The sequence below is a fragment of the Hypanus sabinus genome, chromosome 17, assembly GCF_030144855.1.
Source record: "Hypanus sabinus isolate sHypSab1 chromosome 17, sHypSab1.hap1, whole genome shotgun sequence".
NCBI lineage: Eukaryota > Metazoa > Chordata > Chondrichthyes > Myliobatiformes > Dasyatidae > Hypanus > Hypanus sabinus.
Genome location: NC_082722.1, coordinates 78498882 through 78517127, shown reverse-complemented (window position 1 = coordinate 78517127; position 18246 = coordinate 78498882). Strand labels below are relative to the sequence as shown.

The 18246-nt window shown below is 49.7% G+C and overlaps 1 protein-coding gene across 4 annotated transcripts in view; it reads left to right on the top strand.

Moving 5' to 3' along the window:
• The window catches only part of cmtm4 (CKLF-like MARVEL transmembrane domain containing 4), a 95002-nt gene that overhangs the window by 40396 nt on the left and 36360 nt on the right, over positions 1 to 18246 (top strand). For all 4 annotated transcript variants that reach the window (XM_059993292.1, XM_059993291.1, XM_059993294.1 and 1 more), the window contains exon 2: positions 13079 to 13255. In XM_059993292.1, the coding sequence (XP_059849275.1) occupies positions 13079 to 13255 (177 nt within the window). The remainder of the gene's footprint in view (positions 1 to 13078; positions 13256 to 18246) is intronic.

Here is an 18246-nt window from a genome sequence, read left to right as displayed (position 1 = left end):
AATGTAGTTAATGGAAAACAAGATGAGGTTTTGCAGTGCCCTTTGCTTTCTAGATATTCAGTGTTCCAGAACGACCCCTCCCCCAGTGCACAGATTAACCAGATTTTTACAGCTCAACACCCTAGCTGTCAGCATTTAAAAAAAAATTATTTCCTGAATCTGGGTATCATTGTGGAGGCCAGTATTCACTGGACCTTAGTAAGGCATTAGACAAGGCCCTTCATAGTCGGCTGATCCACAAGATTAAGATGCACAGGATTCATGTGATATGATTGTTTGGAGTTTGAAATGTCTTGCCCATAGACAACAGAGGCTCGTGGTAGAAAGATCAAAGATTAAAGATTAACTTAGTTTGTCACATGTACATTGAAGCATACAGTGAAATGCTTTGTTTGCATCAATGTCCGACGCAGTCCGAGGATTGTGTTGGAGGCAGTCTGCAAGTGTCACCATAGCCCGCTAACTGCAACTGAACGTCCTGGGAAAGCGGGAGGAAACCCGCGCGGTCACGGGAGAATGTACAAACTCCTTACAGACAGCCGTGGGATATAATCCTGGATCGCTGGCACTGTTATGCAAACCACTACGTTTATTCTGCCTAGAGTTCCATGGCCAGTGAGGCCTGCAGGGACCTCTGTTTGTCTGTGATATATATATAAATGACTTGGATGAAAATGAAATGGGCGGGTTCATAAGTCTGCAGATGACACAAGATTGGTGGATTTGTGGACAGTGAAGAAGATTGTCAAAGATATTGATCGGTTATAGGTATGGGCAGGGAAGTGGCAGGTGGAGTTTAATCTGGCCAAGTGTGAGGTGTTGCATTCTGGAAGGTCAAACGTGTGCAGTCGATGGCAGGACCCTTAATAACATTGATGGACAGAGGGACCTCGGGGTCCAAGTCCATTGCTCCCAAAAAGTGACCAAGCAAATAGATAGCATGGTAAAGAAGGTGTTTTTACTGGTAGGGTTGTTACAATCAGAGTGAGGAAGTTGTGTTGCAGTTGGGTAAAACTTCAGTTTGGCCGTACCTGGAGTGCTGTGTGAAATGCTCGCCACTCCGTTACGGGAAAGATGTTGAGGCTTTGGAGAGGGTGCAGACGAGGTTTACCAGAATGCTGTCTGGTTTAGAGGGAAAGTATTATAATGAGAGATTGGACAAACGGGTTGTTTTCTCTGGAGTACCGGAGGCTGAGGGGAGATCTGAGAGAGATTATGGGAGGCATGGATAGAGTAGCTGGTCAAAAGTTTTATCCCAGGGAAGAAATGTCAAGAACTAAGATGGTGTTGTGGTTAGCATAACACTTTTACAGTGCCAGCAATTACCGACTGGGGTTTAATTCCTGCCACAGTCTGTAGGAGGTTTCTGTGGTCTCCCTGTGACCTCATGGGTACCCCCCTCACACATTTCCAAAGACGCAAGTGACAGGGTCAGTGAGTTATAGTGGCAATGGAAACATGGCAACACTTCAGTTTGCCCCCAGTACATCCTCATTGATTTGATTTGACACTAAAAGTGCATTTCACACAAGTTTTGTTGTACACGTGACCAATTGAGCTGATCTTTATCTGACCACGTATTTACGGTGAGGGGGGAAAGTTCAAGAGATGTGTGGGACAGACGTATGGAATGGGGTTGCTGGGGCAGATACGATACCGGTGTCCTTAGGCTCATGAAGATGCAGAAAATGGTGGGATATGGATTGTGGAGACGAGGTGCTGGAATTGCAGACCAACACGCAGAAGCAGAAGAGATGTAGTTTAGCACTTGACGCTCGATTTCTCACCCCTGATGCGGCCTGAGCTGATGAGTTCCTCCGGCATTTTGTGCAGTGCTATAGATTTCAACATGGACAGTCCATTGCAGCTTCCTGGAGGTCACGATAGCCGGGGTTGGTGGTGGGGACAAGCTCCCACTACCTGTTAAATGCTCCCAATGGTGTGTGCCTCAAATAGCCTCTGACAACCAAGTCCAGCTCCTGGCCCTCACGTGTGGCTCAGCTACTAAGCCCGGCAGGACCACTTCTACTGTCAGGAGAAGGGCAGGTGTTTGGCACTCCAGGCAGATGGGTCATCCCTAGTTGGCAGTTCTTCTAGGAGAAGGAAAACTCTGATCTCAGGCATCTGCTGCCTTGCGGCTGTACCCACTCATGGGGAAGGCTTTGTGTGTAAACCCTGGGGAAAAATCCAGAGATGGAGTCCCTAAGGCAGTCCTACTTTGAGTTCAAGGCTTGTTGACAACTCCTGTGATGCTGCTGGTACCAATCTGCATCAGTCTCTGCCGTTCCTTTGGATTCATCAGCTGTGTGGAGAGGGGGAGCCTCCTGCATGGGCAAAGCTTGCTCTCCATATCGCACTGCCCAGACTTGTGTATCATGCAGAGAGCTGGGGCACAACATCCATGGTCGACTGAAGGCTCTGGCAGCTCTTGAGCTATAGTCCCTAGAGTCAGGGGAATGAAGGGGGATCTCATAGGCCTGAACAAATTATATATGGCAAGGTTATTTCCCATGGTAGGGGATTCTAGGACAAGAGGGCACGACTTCAGGATTGAAGGACGTCCATTTAGAGCAGAGATGCAGAGAAATTACTTTAGTCAGAGTAATCTGTGGAATTTGTCACCACGAGCAGCCGTGAAGGGCAAGTCATTGGGTGCATTTAAGGCAGAGATAGGTTCTTGATTAGCCAGGGCATCACTGAGTATGGGGTGAAAGCAGGGGAGTTAGGATGACTGGAGGAATTTGATCAGCCGTGATTGAATGGTGGAATGGTCTCAATGGGCTGAATGGCCTACTTCTGTTCCTATATCTTATGGTCTGATCAATGGAGAGCCTCAAAGGAAGTCCCTTGTCTCTCTGTTGCAGATATCAGTTTGTTTCCAATGCATTTACTTTCTTTAGAGATACTGTGTGGAATAGGCCTTTCCAGCCTTTTGAGCTTCACTGCCCGTCAACCCCAATTTAACCCTAGCCTAATCACAGAACAATTTACCATTATCCTACCAACCGGTATGTCTTTGGACTGTGGGAGGAAACCCACGTGGTCACAGAGGGAATGTACAAACTCCTTACAGAGAGCGGCAGGAATCGAAACCGGGTCCCTGGCACTCTGAAGCATTATGCTAACCACTGAACCACACGCTGACTCTCATTTCCTCTAGTAAGAATCCCAAACAGTCTGCAGATCTCCAAATATGAAGTCATCACGGCTGTTTATAATTGAAATATAACCTCCCTTCTGTTGCGTTCAGTTCCCATGAGGCAAACAATAGCCCTTTGTTAGTGGTAGTAATTAGTTGTAGTACCTGTGCGCCTGTCTGTGATTGTATGCTTCAGCGCACAGCTCCCTTTTTGCATCTGCCGTTCCCCAGCGTACCGTCTGCCAGCCATCGACTAATCAACTCGTGTCCCTTTACATCACCCCACAGGCTAAAGGCATACTGGTTAGCTGCTTAACTGGTCTTAGTAAAATGTCCTGTGGTCAGGCTAGGGTTAAATTGGTGGGTTGCTGAGCAATGCAGCTTGTCGGAGTAGAAGGGCCTGTTTCGCGCTTTATCTTGAAATAAAAAATAACTTTTTTCACAGCTGATTTTCTTCCCCGTCTTTATATCGTAGGCACATTTCTAGGTTCCCTCCTCCAGTTCATTAATCCGTAATGAGATGAGGGTGAGGTATTGATCCTGGCTGCAGCTTGCTGACTTGAAAGTGATCCATTCATCCCAGCTCGTATTACAGCAGGGAAGAAGGCCATTTGGGCATCATAGAATGGAGAGTTGAAGTTCAAGATTAATTGTCATTCAGCCGCACCTGAGTACAGCCAAACGAAACAGCGTTCCTCTGGGACCAAGGAGTGAACTCCTTGCTGACAGTCACACACGGCACAAGGCAGGCAGAGCACATGTAAGATAGTGACAAACATGCAGTGACACAAAAATAGAATATAGCTCGTCCCTGAGTGTCATGTCCTGTAGAGTGATGGTGCATGGGATGTTGGCAGAAACAAGCTCGCGTAGTCCGATTGCCATGCACTAGGGCAGCCACTGGCAAACGCAATCCAGCTCACCTTCCATGGAACGAGCACCAGAGTGCAACACTAACGGATGTGGCCAGCCGCAACCCAGCACGGATACCTGGCGCGCCACACCGCCGCTGGTGCCTCTTCCACAGCCGATCCTGTGGAATGGTGGCCACGCAGGTCCCCCGCCGGCGGTCTCACCAGTGAGCTGGGCTTGCAGCATTCCACATACCAATGTCCAACGGGCTCTTCTGATCACACGGAGAGAGCAAAGAACGAACGGTGTGGGATCTGGTCTTCCGACCCAGCGTGTCTGTACTGCCCATGAAACACACCCCATGTGGTCCTTCCGTTCGTGACCAGCTCATGTGAATGTCTAAATTAAATGTTGTTATCGTATCTGCCGCGTGGGTGCAGATGTGTGGCAATACTTGCGGGCTGCCCCCAGCATGTCCTTGGGTAAGTTTCGCTGTATACGTGGCAAATAGATACAAGATTGTTCCCAGTACACAGTGTAAAGGAACGTGAAATAATTGTTACTCCAGATCCGATGCAGCACAAAAGCAACACAATAAAATAAAGAACATAATAATTAAAAAACACAATAATACACAAAATAGCTAATATACATAGATTGGGTGGTGGGCTGGAGATATCCCTCCACCCAAGGAGGTGTAAGGCTCTCCTTCCCTTCAGCCTGCAGGTCACTTTGGACAAGGTGTAGCTCCTGCTTTGCCCCCGATCAAGGTCGCACGAAGCCATGGGAGTGGGTGCTGGATGGTCGTATGAGCAGCTGGTGCACATCACAAGTCCTGGTTATGGGACCACTGACACCAGGTAAACAATCTTTGAAGAGTGTTGATAACGGCTGGTGTCTTGGAAAGACACTGCCCAGAGGAAGGCAATGGCAAAACCCTTCTGTAGAAAGATTAGCCAAGAACAATCATGGCTGTGGAAAGTCTTCGATCGCCCACATCATACGACATGGCACGTAATGAACGAATGACATACGTAGATTGTATGTCCATAACGTGATGCCAGGCTGTGCGCAAGGTGACTGTCACTCCTACATTAGTGGGATGTGGGAGGAAACCGGAGCACCCAGAGGAAACCCACACAGTCACAAGGAGAACGTACAAACTCCTTACAGACAGCGGCAGGTATTGAACCCTGATCACTGGTACAGTAAAGCATTGCGCTATCCACTATGCTGCTGTGTCACCCAGTCTAAGTTACTGATTGTATCAGATTGCCTGAGCCTGTACCTCCCTCTGAAACTGGATCCTCTCCAGAACACAGTCAGTGCGGATCGGAAATAACCTCTCATCCTCGCTGACAGTCAACACTGGTGCACCTCAGGGGTGTGTGCATGGCTCACTGCTTTACTCTCTCTACACCCATGACAGTGTGGCTAGGCACAGATCAAACATCTGTAAATTTGCTGCGTATGCAGTTATTATTGGTAGAATTTCAGCTGACTGGGCAGTGTCACAACAACCTTGCACTCAAAATCAGTAAGACCGAGGAATTGATTGTGGGCGTTAGGGAGAAGAAGTCAAGGGAACACATTGAGAGATCAACAGCAGGAAGGGTGAGCAGTTTCAAGTTCCTGGGTGTCAGCATCTCTGAAGATCCATCTTGGGTGCAACATACTGATGCAATCACAAAGAAGGCATGACAGTGGCTGTACTTCATCAGCAGTCTGGGGAGACGTCTGCTGTGGAGAGCATTCTAATTGGTTTCATCACCGTCTGGTATGGAGGGGGCACTGCACAGGATCGGAAAAGCTGCAGAAAATTGTAAATTCAGTCAGCCCCATCGTGCACACTAGCCTCCCTACCATCAAGATGATGCCTCAAAAAGGGTGCATCCATCATTAAGGACCCCCATCACCCAGGTCATGCCCTCTTCTCATTGCTACCATCATGAAAGAGGTACAAGAGCTTGAAGACCCACACTCTGCGATTCAGGTACAGCTTCTTCCCACCACCATCAGATTTCTGAATGGACAATGAACCCATGAACACTTCTTAACTATCTTTTCCTACTCTTTTAGCACTACTTATTTAATTATTAAATATATATACTTATTGCAATGTGTTATGTATTGAGAAGCAATGCTGCCATAAAGCAAAGAATTACACGACATATGTCAGTGATATTAAACATTATTCTGAGATTAGCAGTATTCGCAATTAAACAAAAATTGCACAAAAATTATACAAGAACAAACACAATTAGAAAAAAAATCCAAGTCACTGTAAGGCAAAGTGTTGCTAAACCGCAGAGATGAAACTTTTGCTGCGCGGTTCAAGAACTGAATGGTTGAAGGGAAGTAGCTGTTCTCGAACTTGGTGTTGGGGGATCTCTGGCTTGTGTACCTCCTGCACTGTGATAGGGTGGCGTGGTCCGCATGGTGCAAGTTAATGGACTGGCTGAGCTGGGACAGTTACCTGGTCGGTCGGCTATTTTACGATCTGTGTTGGATGGTCGTTACTAACCACAAAGTCTCTGATCAAACTGAACAGGCTCCAACCATGTCGATCTGGAGACTCCAATTTCTGATTTGCATACTTTCAACCAAATTCAAGGTCTCAAGGAGTTTCAAGTGTGATGCATCATCAATAACTCTTGGAGACGGGAGGCGAACAATGGGCTTTTATTAGCAGCAAGAGACCACCACACGGCATCCTGGAGACTGAGGGAGGAGCAGTGTCTCCAATCGCCTTTATACAGGGGTCTGTGGGAGGAGCCACAGGAGCAGTCAGCAGGGGGGTGTCCAGACAGGCACACGTAGTTTACCACAAAGTGGTTTTGCATTTTCTGTCATGGGAGCTGGTATCACCATCACAGGATCAGAGCTGGATCCTTTCCTCTCTGAGAACAGAGAATCTCTGAAATTCTCTGCTCCCTAGTTGGGGAAGGCCAGACGCTTAGATATACAGAGATCACAGGGTCACCAAATGCTGCAGGGAATCACACAGGTGTAGCCTTATTCTCCCTTTCAAAGTGTGCATAAAAGGCAGTCAGCTTGTTGGAGAGTGAGACATCACAGTCGTTTATTATGTTACATCTCATGATCGATGTCAGATAGAACAAGGAATGGATTGTGGACTTCAGGGTCCTTGCTTGAAATGTTGATCATTTATTCCCCACTGAGTTCCTCCAGTATTTTTTGTGTGTTGTTCAGGAAGGGGAAGATGAGGGAACACACACCAGTCCTCATTGAGGGATCAGCAGTTAAAAGGGTGAGCAGTTTCAAGTTCCTGGGTGTCTGGGGATCTATCCTGGGCCCTACATATTGATGTAATTGCAAAGATTTCATTAGGAGTTTGAGGTGATGTGATATGTCACCAAAGACTCTTGCAAATTTCTGAAGGAGGAAGGACAGAAGGGCTCAACATCTTAGGAACAGAATTACCTAGAGAGCTTGTCTTACGAGGAAAGGCTGAGCGAGCTAGGGCTTTTATCTGTAACGTGGAGGATGAGAGTGGATGGCCAGATACTGTTCCACAGTGTGGAAATGGCCAATATGAGTGGACATCCTTTAGAGGTGATTGGAGGAAAGTTTAGGGGAGATGTCAGAGATAGGTCTCTTTACACAGAGTAGTGAGTGCGTGGAATGGGCTGCCAAGGATGGTGGCAGAGGAAGATACATTGGGGGCATTTAAAAGACTCTTAGATAGGTCCATGGATGATAGAAAAATGGAGGGATGTGTGGGAGGGAAGGGTTAGATTGATCTAGGAGTAGGATAAAAGGTCAGCACAGTCTTGTGGGCTGAAGGGCCTGTACAATGCTGCAGTGTTCTATGTCATAAACATCATTCTAGTTGAGTAAGGTCCTCCAGGTGAGAAAGTCTGCCAGTCTCACCTGGGCTGGGTTTATGTGTACTGTGCGAAGATCTCTCTCAGTCTAAAGGCAGGTAGGGACGGTCAATACATGTCGACTTTGTCAATGTCACCTGCTCTTGTAAAATAATAAAAAATAACCCAACAGCCTCATGGGGATTTTGCATAACCGTATTCAAATTCTCTGAGAGCTGAGTGTACATTTGTATTACCTGATAGGTGTTAGATGACAGATCTGGACTCTAACCCCCAGCAGTATTTTAAAACAGTGCGCACTTTAAGTTCCTCAGTATAACCATCACCGAGAACCTCACGTGGTCTGTACGTACCAGCTGTGTGATGAATAAGGGACAACAGCGCCTCTTTCAACTCAGACGGTTGAAGAAGTTTGGTATGGCCCCCCCCCCCCCCCAAATTCTAAGAACTTCCTACAGGGGCACAATTGAGAGCATCCTGACTGGCTGCATCACTGTCTGGTATGGGAACTGTACCTCCCTCAATCGCAGGACTCTGCAGAGAGTGGTGCAGACAGCCCAGCGCATCTGGAGTTGTGAACTTCCCACTATTCAGCTCATATTGGCCATTTCCACACTGTGGAAAAGTATCTGGCCGCCTCTTATTATTTTATACACCTCTATCAAGACAGTTCTCATCCTCCACATTTTAGAGACGGGTGTGTACAAAGAGCCCGTAGGATCACTGGGGACCCAAGTCACCCCGACCACAAACTGTTCCAGCTGCTACCATCAGGTCAGCCAGGTCAGGCAGCATCTACGGAGGCTGAGGCCCTCCATCAGAAAGGGGGAAGCAGCAAGAATAAGATGGTTGGGGGAAGGGGAAGGTGTATGAGCTGGCAGGTGATAGGTGAGACTGGGGAAGGTGGGTGGGTGGAGGGGGGGGGGTGAAGTGAGAAGCAGGGAGGCGATTAGTGGAAGAGCTGAAGATGGATCTGATAGGAGAGGAGAGTGGGCGATGGGAGAAAAGGAAGGAGAGGGGGGACTGGAGGGAGGCAATGGACTGCTGAGGAGAAGGGGTGAGATGAGACCCAGCATGGGAATTGGAAAAAGAGAGGGGGCTGTGAGGAATTTATTGTTAGTTGCACAAGCACACATATACACAGACACAGTGAAAAACACACAGAGTAACACACACACAGTGCTGAAGGAAATCAGCAGGTCTAGCAGCATCTATGGAAATGATTAGACAGTTGACATTTTGGGGCAAGACCCTCTCATGATAATTGCAGCGACTGTTTATTCCTCAATGTAGGTGTTGCCTGATGTGCTGATGTGCCTTCGGCCCACAATGTTGTGTCAGCCTTTGAATCTACTCTAAGATCAACCTAATCCTCCCCTCCCACGTGGCTCTCCATATTTCTACCACACGTGCTTTTCTAAGTGTTTCTTAAATATCCCTAATGTATCTGCCTCTACCCCCACCCTGGCCAGGCCTTCCATGCACTCACCACTCTGTGTGTAAAGACCGTACCTCTGGCATTGCCCTGTACTGTCCTCCAATCACTTTAATATTATGTACTTCTATGGATTCCTAATTCCCTCTGCTGTCAATTCTTGGACTCTTTCCTAACTTCAGTCCTGTAAAATCGCCTCTATTTGTTCCCTATATAACTCTGTAACTTCAGCCTTTGTTCCCTAATCAGGGACTTCCTGCCCAGAGGAAAGTTTCTCTTTTTTTTCCCTCTCTACTCTGGGGTATCAGCTATCGGTTCACGTCAGTGTTTTCCTGGAATCTTAGGACATGCAGGCTTCGGTAACGTTGAGTAAATCCATAACCAATGTCCGGCCAAGTGTCAAAGTACAAAGCATGAGGATCACTCATGGCTGTCAGTATTGGAGTTGGGTGAGAAACAGGAAGAAAAGGAGATTCTGCCTGCCTGTACCCTTCCCTCAAGTACCGTCTCAAAGTTGCTTTCTGCCCAATTTCTTGTGTTAAAACTTGCTTGGAGCCGAAGCAGGCCATAAAGTTTGCAGATGCCATATGGTGGAGTTGTGGGTAGTGTAGAAGGTTGCCATAGGTTACAACGGGACACTGACAGGCTGCAGAGCTGGGCTGAGAGGTGGCAGATGGAGCGGAAGCTGGAAAACTGTGAAGTGATTCACTTTGGAAGGTCGAACCTAATGGCAGAATTCCCCACGGTGTGGAGGGAGAGAGGGATCTTGGGCTGCATGTCGTAAATCCCTCAAAGACACCTGGCAAGTTGATAGGGAGGTTAAAAAGACAGGTAGTGCTTTGTTCTTCATTAATCAGGGACCACCTGTATATCAAAACATACAGTGCCATGTGTCGTTTGTGTCAACAACTAACACGGTCCAAGGATAAGCTGGGGGCAGCCCACAAGTGTGGCATTGCTTCTGCTGCCAACATGGCATGCCCTCAACTTAGTAACGCTAACCGAGGGAATCTTTGGCACGTGGGAGGAAACTCACAGTCACGGGGAGAACATGCAAAGTCGTTACAGCCAGTGGTAGGAATTGAATCCCAACCTTCCACTCATTGAGCTCTGCTGGCCGTGAAAGGGGAGGATGTTTGGGCATGGGACTAGAAATGCTGTCCCTTAAAAACCCAATGCCTCAAAATCACCAGGAGAAGCTCCAAAGTCCTCATTCCTGGGAGAGAAAGGTTACACCGAGAAGGTGAGCTAGAGCTAGAGACAATGCGAAAGCCTGGCCCCGGAAAGAGGACTCTGTCAGGCTGCTGTCGGCCCTCCGATCGCTGCACCGTACCGTGTTACACTAACTGCTGTGCCGTGAAGCTCCTCCAGGAGTTGGTTACTTTTTCCTCCACATTCCTCCATCTCCTCTCTGGTGGCTCTATGTTGAGTTTCATAGTTACAGTGTGTGTGTGTGAGACTGAGAGCAGGGATGGAAAATGGTTAATTAGCACCGAGGCTCTAGGGGTCTAACACAGACCCGGGTTTCATGCCGTCTGACTAACCACATCCGTTGGGTTAGCTTCTTCTTGTGTCTCGGAAGTATTCCAACAGGCACAAGCAGTCAATGAAGTTCTGCCAATGGAAGAAGACAGGTTCACCAAGGGTGCCATGGTAGTGTAGTGGTTAGTGTGACACAGTTACAGCTCAGGGCAATCCAGAATTCAGAGTTCAATTCCCGCGCTGCCTGTAAGGAGTTTATACGTTCTCCCCATGACTACAAGGGTTTCCTCCCACAGTCCAAAGATGTACCGGTTGGTAGGTTAATTGGTGCTTTGGCCTGTGATTAGGCTAGGATTAATAGCTGGGTTGCTGGGCATTGCAGTTCATTGGACCAGAGGGGCCTGCTCCGTGCGGAGTCTCTGAATGAATAAAATTAAACAAATCCTCAGCTTGGCCTGTGTGTGGCTCCTGCCCAGGATACTCCAACATTAATGTTTGTGTGCGGTTAGTGTCGGTGAAAGGGGTTCGATTCCTGTCACTGTCTGGACGTTCTTGTGAGTTCTGTCCGTGACCACGCGGGTCTCTTCCCACGTTGCAAAGACGTATGAGTTAGGATTAGTTAATTGTGGATATGTTATGTTTTGGCTGGAAGTGTGGTGACGCTTGCCCAGCATGATCTTTGCTGATTTGATTTGATGAAAATAATGCATTTCACTGAATGTTTCAATGTGCATGTGACAAATGAAGCTAATCTTTAATCTTTAGTTCAAGTTTAGTTCAGTTTATTGTGACTTCAACCATACAGATGTATCCCACCGAATGAAACAACTTTCCTCTGGACCAAGGTGCATAACACAGTACATATAACTCACACACAACCGTACACATATATACCACCGAATGAAACAACTTTCCTCTGGACCAAGGTGCATAACACAGTACATATAACTCACACACAACCGTACACGTATATACCACCGAACAAAACAACTTTCCTCCGGTCCAAGGTGCATAATACAGGACATATAACTCACAACTGTACTTGTGTATATCACTGAACGAAACAATGTTCCTCCAGACCCAGGGGCACAACACAGTGCATATAACTCATATACAACACATAAAGTTACATTTATATGTTCGTCTCTTATAGGCCATGCTGTGTGACGTGGGCGATTATGGTCCCATGACCCTGATTGGTATGACGTGGGCGATTATGGTCCCACGACCCTGATTGGTATGACGTGGGCGATTATGGTCCCATGACCCTGATTGGTATGACGTGGGCGATTATGGTCCCACGACCCTGATTGGTATGATGTGGGCGATTATGGTCCCATGACCCTGATTGGTATGACGTGGGCAATTATGGTCCCATGACCCTGATTGGTATGACGTGGGCGATTATGGTCCCATGACCCTGATTGGTATGATGTGGGCGATTATGGTCCCATGACCCTGATTGGTATGACGTGGGCAATTATGGTCCCACGACCCTGATTGGTATGATGTGGGCGATTATGGTCCCATGACCCTGATTGGTATGACGTGGGCAATTATGGTCCCACGACCCTGATTGGTATGATGTGGGCGATTATGGTCCCATGACCCTGATTGGTATGACGTGGGCAATTATGGTCCCATGACCCTGATTGGTATGATGTGGGCGATTATGGTCCCATGACCCTGATTGGTATGATGTGGGCGATTATGGTCCCATGATCCTGATTGGTATGATGTGGGCGATTATGGTCCCATGACCCTGATTGGTATGACGTGGGCGATTATGGTCCCATGACCCTGACAGTTCTTGACAAATTTTGCTACTGAAGTGGTTTGCCAATGCCTTCTTCTGGACAGTGTCTTTTCAAGATGGGTGACCCCAGCCATTATCAATACTTTCCAGAGATTGTCTGCCTGGCGTTGGTGGTCACATAACCGGGGCTTATAATAAGCACTGGCTGCTCGTACGACCATCCACCACCTGCCCCCATGGCTTCACGTGACCCTGATCGGAGGGGCTAAGTGGGTGCTGCACCTTGCCTAACATTGATCTGCTGGCTAGCAGAGGGAAGGAATGCCTCACACCGTCTTAGGTGGAGATATATTTCCACCCTGCCACCCCAAAGTAATATTACCACAGATAAATTAACAAATAATCGTTCATTGTTGTCTTTGTGTTGAAGAGGTATAAATTTCTTGGCAGGTGAGTCCGATTCTCTGGGCCCTCTGTCTGGGAGGTTCACTGACGTTTAAGTTCCATGTGCCTCGGTTTCAGTCAGTCACGGCAGCCTGATGTTAAAGAGCACGTCTTTCTTTCAGCTGCTGGCCCTGATCGCCTTCATCTGCATCGAGACCGTGAAGGAGTGTCTGCCGTGTGGGGGTCTCTACCTCTTTGAGTTTGTCAGCTGCACCACCTTTGTGGTGACCGGGGTCCTGCTGCTGATGTTTAGCCTCAACCTGCATACCAAAGTGCCACAGATCAACTGGAACCTGACGGTGAGTCAGCCCGAGATCACACCATGTCAGGGTGGCGCTGCTGGGATGTGGGAATTATTCATCGTTTCTAGTGTCTCCTTTTGCACAATGGTTGTCCGTCAGTGTATTTGTGTAGTTTTTCACTGATTTTATTGTATTTCTCTGTTTTCCTGTGAATACCCACAAGAAAATGAATCTCCAGCTTATAGTATTTTTTTTAAGCTGCCTCAGATCATTTCATTCTCCTTTGCACTCGTGTACTGGAGAATGACAATTAAACAATCCTGAATCCCAATGTAGAATACAGTGATATTTACAAGCCTTGATAATAAATCTACTTTAAACTTTGATCTGGTCTGTGAACTGCACCAGGGATCTCAATGTCATATTCTGCTCCTCAAGAGTGAAAGTTTATAGAACTGAAAACTGTTCCAAAAAATAAATCTCACATCGCACACTCCCGGGCTTGGACAAAGCGTGAAACTCCCTTTGCAGTGTCCCATTGCACACTCCCGGGGTCGGACAAAGAGTAAAACTCCGTCTGCAGTGTCCCATCGCACACTCCCGGGGTCGGACACAGTGTAAAACTCCCTTTGCAGTGTCCCATCGCACACTCCCGGGGTCGGTCACAATGTAAAACTCCCTCTGCAGTGTCCCATCGCACACTCCTGGGGTTGGACACAGTGTAAAACTCCCTTTGCAGTGTCCCATCGCACACTCCCGGGGTCGGTCACAATGTAAAACTCCCTCTGCAGTGTCCCATCGCACACTCCCGGGGTCGGACACAGTGTAAAACTCCCTTTGCAGTGTCCCATCGCACACTCCCGGGGTCGGTCACAATGTAAAACTCCCTCTGCAGTGTCCCATCGCACACTCCCGGGGTCGGACACAGTGTAAAACTCCCTTTGCAGTGTCCCATCGCACACTCCCGGGGTCGGTCACAATGTAAAACTCCCTCTGCAGTGTCCCATCGCACACTCCTGGGGTTGGACACAGTGTAAAACTCCCTTTGCAGAGTCCCATCGCACACTCCCGGGGTTGGACACAGTGTAAAACTCCCTCTGCAGGGTCCCATCTCATACTCCCGGGGTCGGACACAGTGTAAAACTCCCTTTGCAGTGTCCCATCGCACACTCCCGGGGTCGGACACAGTGTAAAACTCCCTCTGCAGTGTCCCATCGCACACTTCCGGGGTCGGACAAAGAGTAAAACTCCCTCTGCAGTGTCCCATCGCACACTCCTGTTGTCAGACACAGTGTAAAACTCCCTCTGCAGTGTCCCATCACACTCTCCCGGGGTCAGACACAGTGTAAAACTCCCTCTGCAGTGTCCCATCGCACACTCCCGGGGTCGGACAAAGAGTAAAACTCCCTCTGCAGTGTCCCATCGCACACTCCCGGGGTCGGACACAGTGTAAAACTCCCTCTGCAGTGTCCCATCGCACACTCCCGGGGTTGGACACAGTGTAAAACTCCCTCTGCAGTGTCACATCGCACACTCCCGGGGTTGGACAAAGTGTAAAACTCCCTTTGCAGTGTCTCATCGCACACTCCCGGGGTCGGTCACAATGTAAAACTCCCTCTGCAGTGTCCCATCGCACACTCCCGGGGTTGGACACAGTTTAAAACTCCCTCTGCAGTGTCCCATCTCATACTCCCGGGGTCGGACAAAGAGTAAAACTCCCTCTGCAGTGTCCCATCGCACACTCCCGGGGTCAGACGCAGTGTAAAACTCCCTCTGCAGTGTCCCATCGCACACTCCCGGGGTCGGACAAAGAGTAAAACTCCCTCTGCAGTGTCCCATCGCACACTCCTGTTGTCAGACACAGTGTAAAACTCCCTCTGCAGTGTCCCATCACACTCTCCCGGGGTCAGACACAGTGTAAAACTCCCTCTGCAGTGTCCCATCGCACACTCCCGGGGTCGGACAAAGAGTAAAACTCCCTTTGCAGAGTCCCATCGCACACTCCCGGGGTTGGACACAGTGTAAAACTCCCTCTGCAGGGTCCCATCTCATACTCCCGGGGTCGGACACAGTGTAAAACTCCCTTTGCAGTGTCCCATCGCACACTCCCGGGGTCGGTCACAATGTAAAACTCCCTCTGCAGTGTCCCATCGCACACTCCCGGGGTCGGACACAGTGTAAAACTCCCTTTGCAGTGTCCCATCGCACACTCCCGGGGTCGGTCACAATGTAAAACTCCCTCTGCAGTGTCCCATCGCACACTCCCGGGGTCGGACACAGTGTAAAACTCCCTTTGCAGTGTCCCATCGCACACTCCCGGGGTCGGTCACAATGTAAAACTCCCTCTGCAGTGTCCCATCGCACACTCCTGGGGTTGGACACAGTGTAAAACTCCCTTTGCAGAGTCCCATCGCACACTCCCGGGGTTGGACACAGTGTAAAACTCCCTCTGCAGGGTCCCATCTCATACTCCCGGGGTCGGACACAGTGTAAAACTCCCTTTGCAGTGTCCCATCGCACACTCCCGGGGTCGGACACAGTGTAAAACTCCCTCTGCAGTGTCCCATCGCACACTTCCGGGGTCGGACAAAGAGTAAAACTCCCTCTGCAGTGTCCCATCGCACACTCCTGTTGTCAGACACAGTGTAAAACTCCCTCTGCAGTGTCCCATCACACTCTCCCGGGGTCAGACACAGTGTAAAACTCCCTCTGCAGTGTCCCATCGCACACTCCCGGGGTCGGACAAAGAGTAAAACTCCCTCTGCAGTGTCCCATCGCACACTCCCGGGGTCGGACACAGTGTAAAACTCCCTCTGCAGTGTCCCATCGCACACTCCCGGGGTTGGACACAGTGTAAAACTCCCTCTGCAGTGTCACATCGCACACTCCCGGGGTTGGACAAAGTGTAAAACTCCCTTTGCAGTGTCTCATCGCACACTCCCGGGGTCGGTCACAATGTAAAACTCCCTCTGCAGTGTCCCATCGCACACTCCCGGGGTTGGACACAGTTTAAAACTCCCTCTGCAGTGTCCCATCTCATACTCCCGGGGTCGGACAAAGAGTAAAACTCCCTCTGCAGTGTCCCATCGCACACTCCCGGGGTCAGACGCAGTGTAAAACTCCCTCTGCAGTGTCCCATCGCACACTCCCGGGGTCGGACAAAGAGTAAAACTCCCTCTGCAGTGTCCCATCGCACACTCCTGTTGTCAGACACAGTGTAAAACTCCCTCTGCAGTGTCCCATCACACTCTCCCGGGGTCAGACACAGTGTAAAACTCCCTCTGCAGTGTCCCATCGCACACTCCCGGGGTCGGACAAAGAGTAAAACTCCCTTTGCAGAGTCCCATCGCACACTCCCGGGGTTGGACACAGTGTAAAACTCCCTCTGCAGGGTCCCATCTCATACTCCCGGGGTCGGACACAGTGTAAAACTCCCTTTGCAGTGTCCCATCGCACACTCCCGGGGTCGGACACAGTGTAAAACTCCCTCTGCAGTGTCCCATCGCACACTTCCGGGGTCGGACAAAGAGTAAAACTCCCTCTGCAGTGTCCCATCGCACACTCCTGTTGTCAGACACAGTGTAAAACTCCCTCTGCAGTGTCCCATCACACTCTCCCGGGGTCAGACACAGTGTAAAACTCCCTCTGCAGTGTCCCATCGCACACTCCCGGGGTCGGACAAAGAGTAAAACTCCCTCTGCAGTGTCCCATCGCACACTCCCGGGGTCGGACACAGTGTAAAACTCCCTCTGCAGTGTCCCATCGCACACTCCCGGGGTTGGACACAGTGTAAAACTCCCTCTGCAGTGTCACATCGCACACTCCCGGGGTTGGACAAAGTGTAAAACTCCCTTTGCAGTGTCTCATCGCACACTCCCGGGGTCGGTCACAATGTAAAACTCCCTCTGCAGTGTCCCATCGCACACTCCCGGGGTTGGACACAGTTTAAAACTCCCTCTGCAGTGTCCCATCTCATACTCCCGGGGTCGGACAAAGAGTAAAACTCCCTCTGCAGTGTCCCATCGCACACTCCCGGGGTCAGACGCAGTGTAAAACTCCCTCTGCAGTGTCCCATCGCACACTCCCGGGGTCGGACAAAGAGTAAAACTCCGTCTGCAGTGTCCCATCGCACACTCCCGGGGTCGGACACAGTGTAAAACTCCCTTTGCAGTGTCCCATCGCACACTCCCGGGGTCGGTCACAATGTAAAACTCCCTCTGCAGTGTCCCATCGCACACTCCTGGGGTTGGACACAGTGTAAAACTCCCTTTGCAGTGTCCCATCGCACACTCCCGGGGTCGGTCACAATGTAAAACTCCCTCTGCAGTGTCCCATCGCACACTCCCGGGGTCGGACACAGTGTAAAACTCCCTTTGCAGTGTCCCATCGCACACTCCCGGGGTCGGTCACAATGTAAAACTCCCTCTGCAGTGTCCCATCGCACACTCCCGGGGTCGGACACAGTGTAAAACTCCCTTTGCAGTGTCCCATCGCACACTCCCGGGGTCGGTCACAATGTAAAAACTCCCTCTGCAGTGTCCCATCGCACACTCCTGGGGTTGGACACAGTGTAAAACTCCCTTTGCAGAGTCCCATCGCACACTCCCGGGGTTGGACACAGTGTAAAACTCCCTCTGCAGTGTCCCATCTCATACTCCCGGGGTCGGACACAGTGTAAAACTCCCTTTGCAGTGTCCCATCGCACACTCCCGGGGTCGGACACAGTGTAAAACTCCCTCTGCAGTGTCCAATCGCACACTTCCGGGGTCGGACAAAGAGTAAAACTCCCTCTGCAGTGTCCCATCGCACACTCCTGTTGTCAGACACAGTGTAAAACTCCCTCTGCAGTGTCCCATCACACTCTCCCGGGGTCAGACACAGTGTAAAACTCCCTCTGCAGTGTCCCATCGCACACTCCCGGGGTCGGACAAAGAGTAAAACTCCCTCTGCAGTGTCCCATCGCACACTCCCGGGGTCGGACACAGTGTAAAACTCCCTCTGCAGTGTCCCATCGCACACTCCCGGGGTTGGACACAGTGTAAAACTCC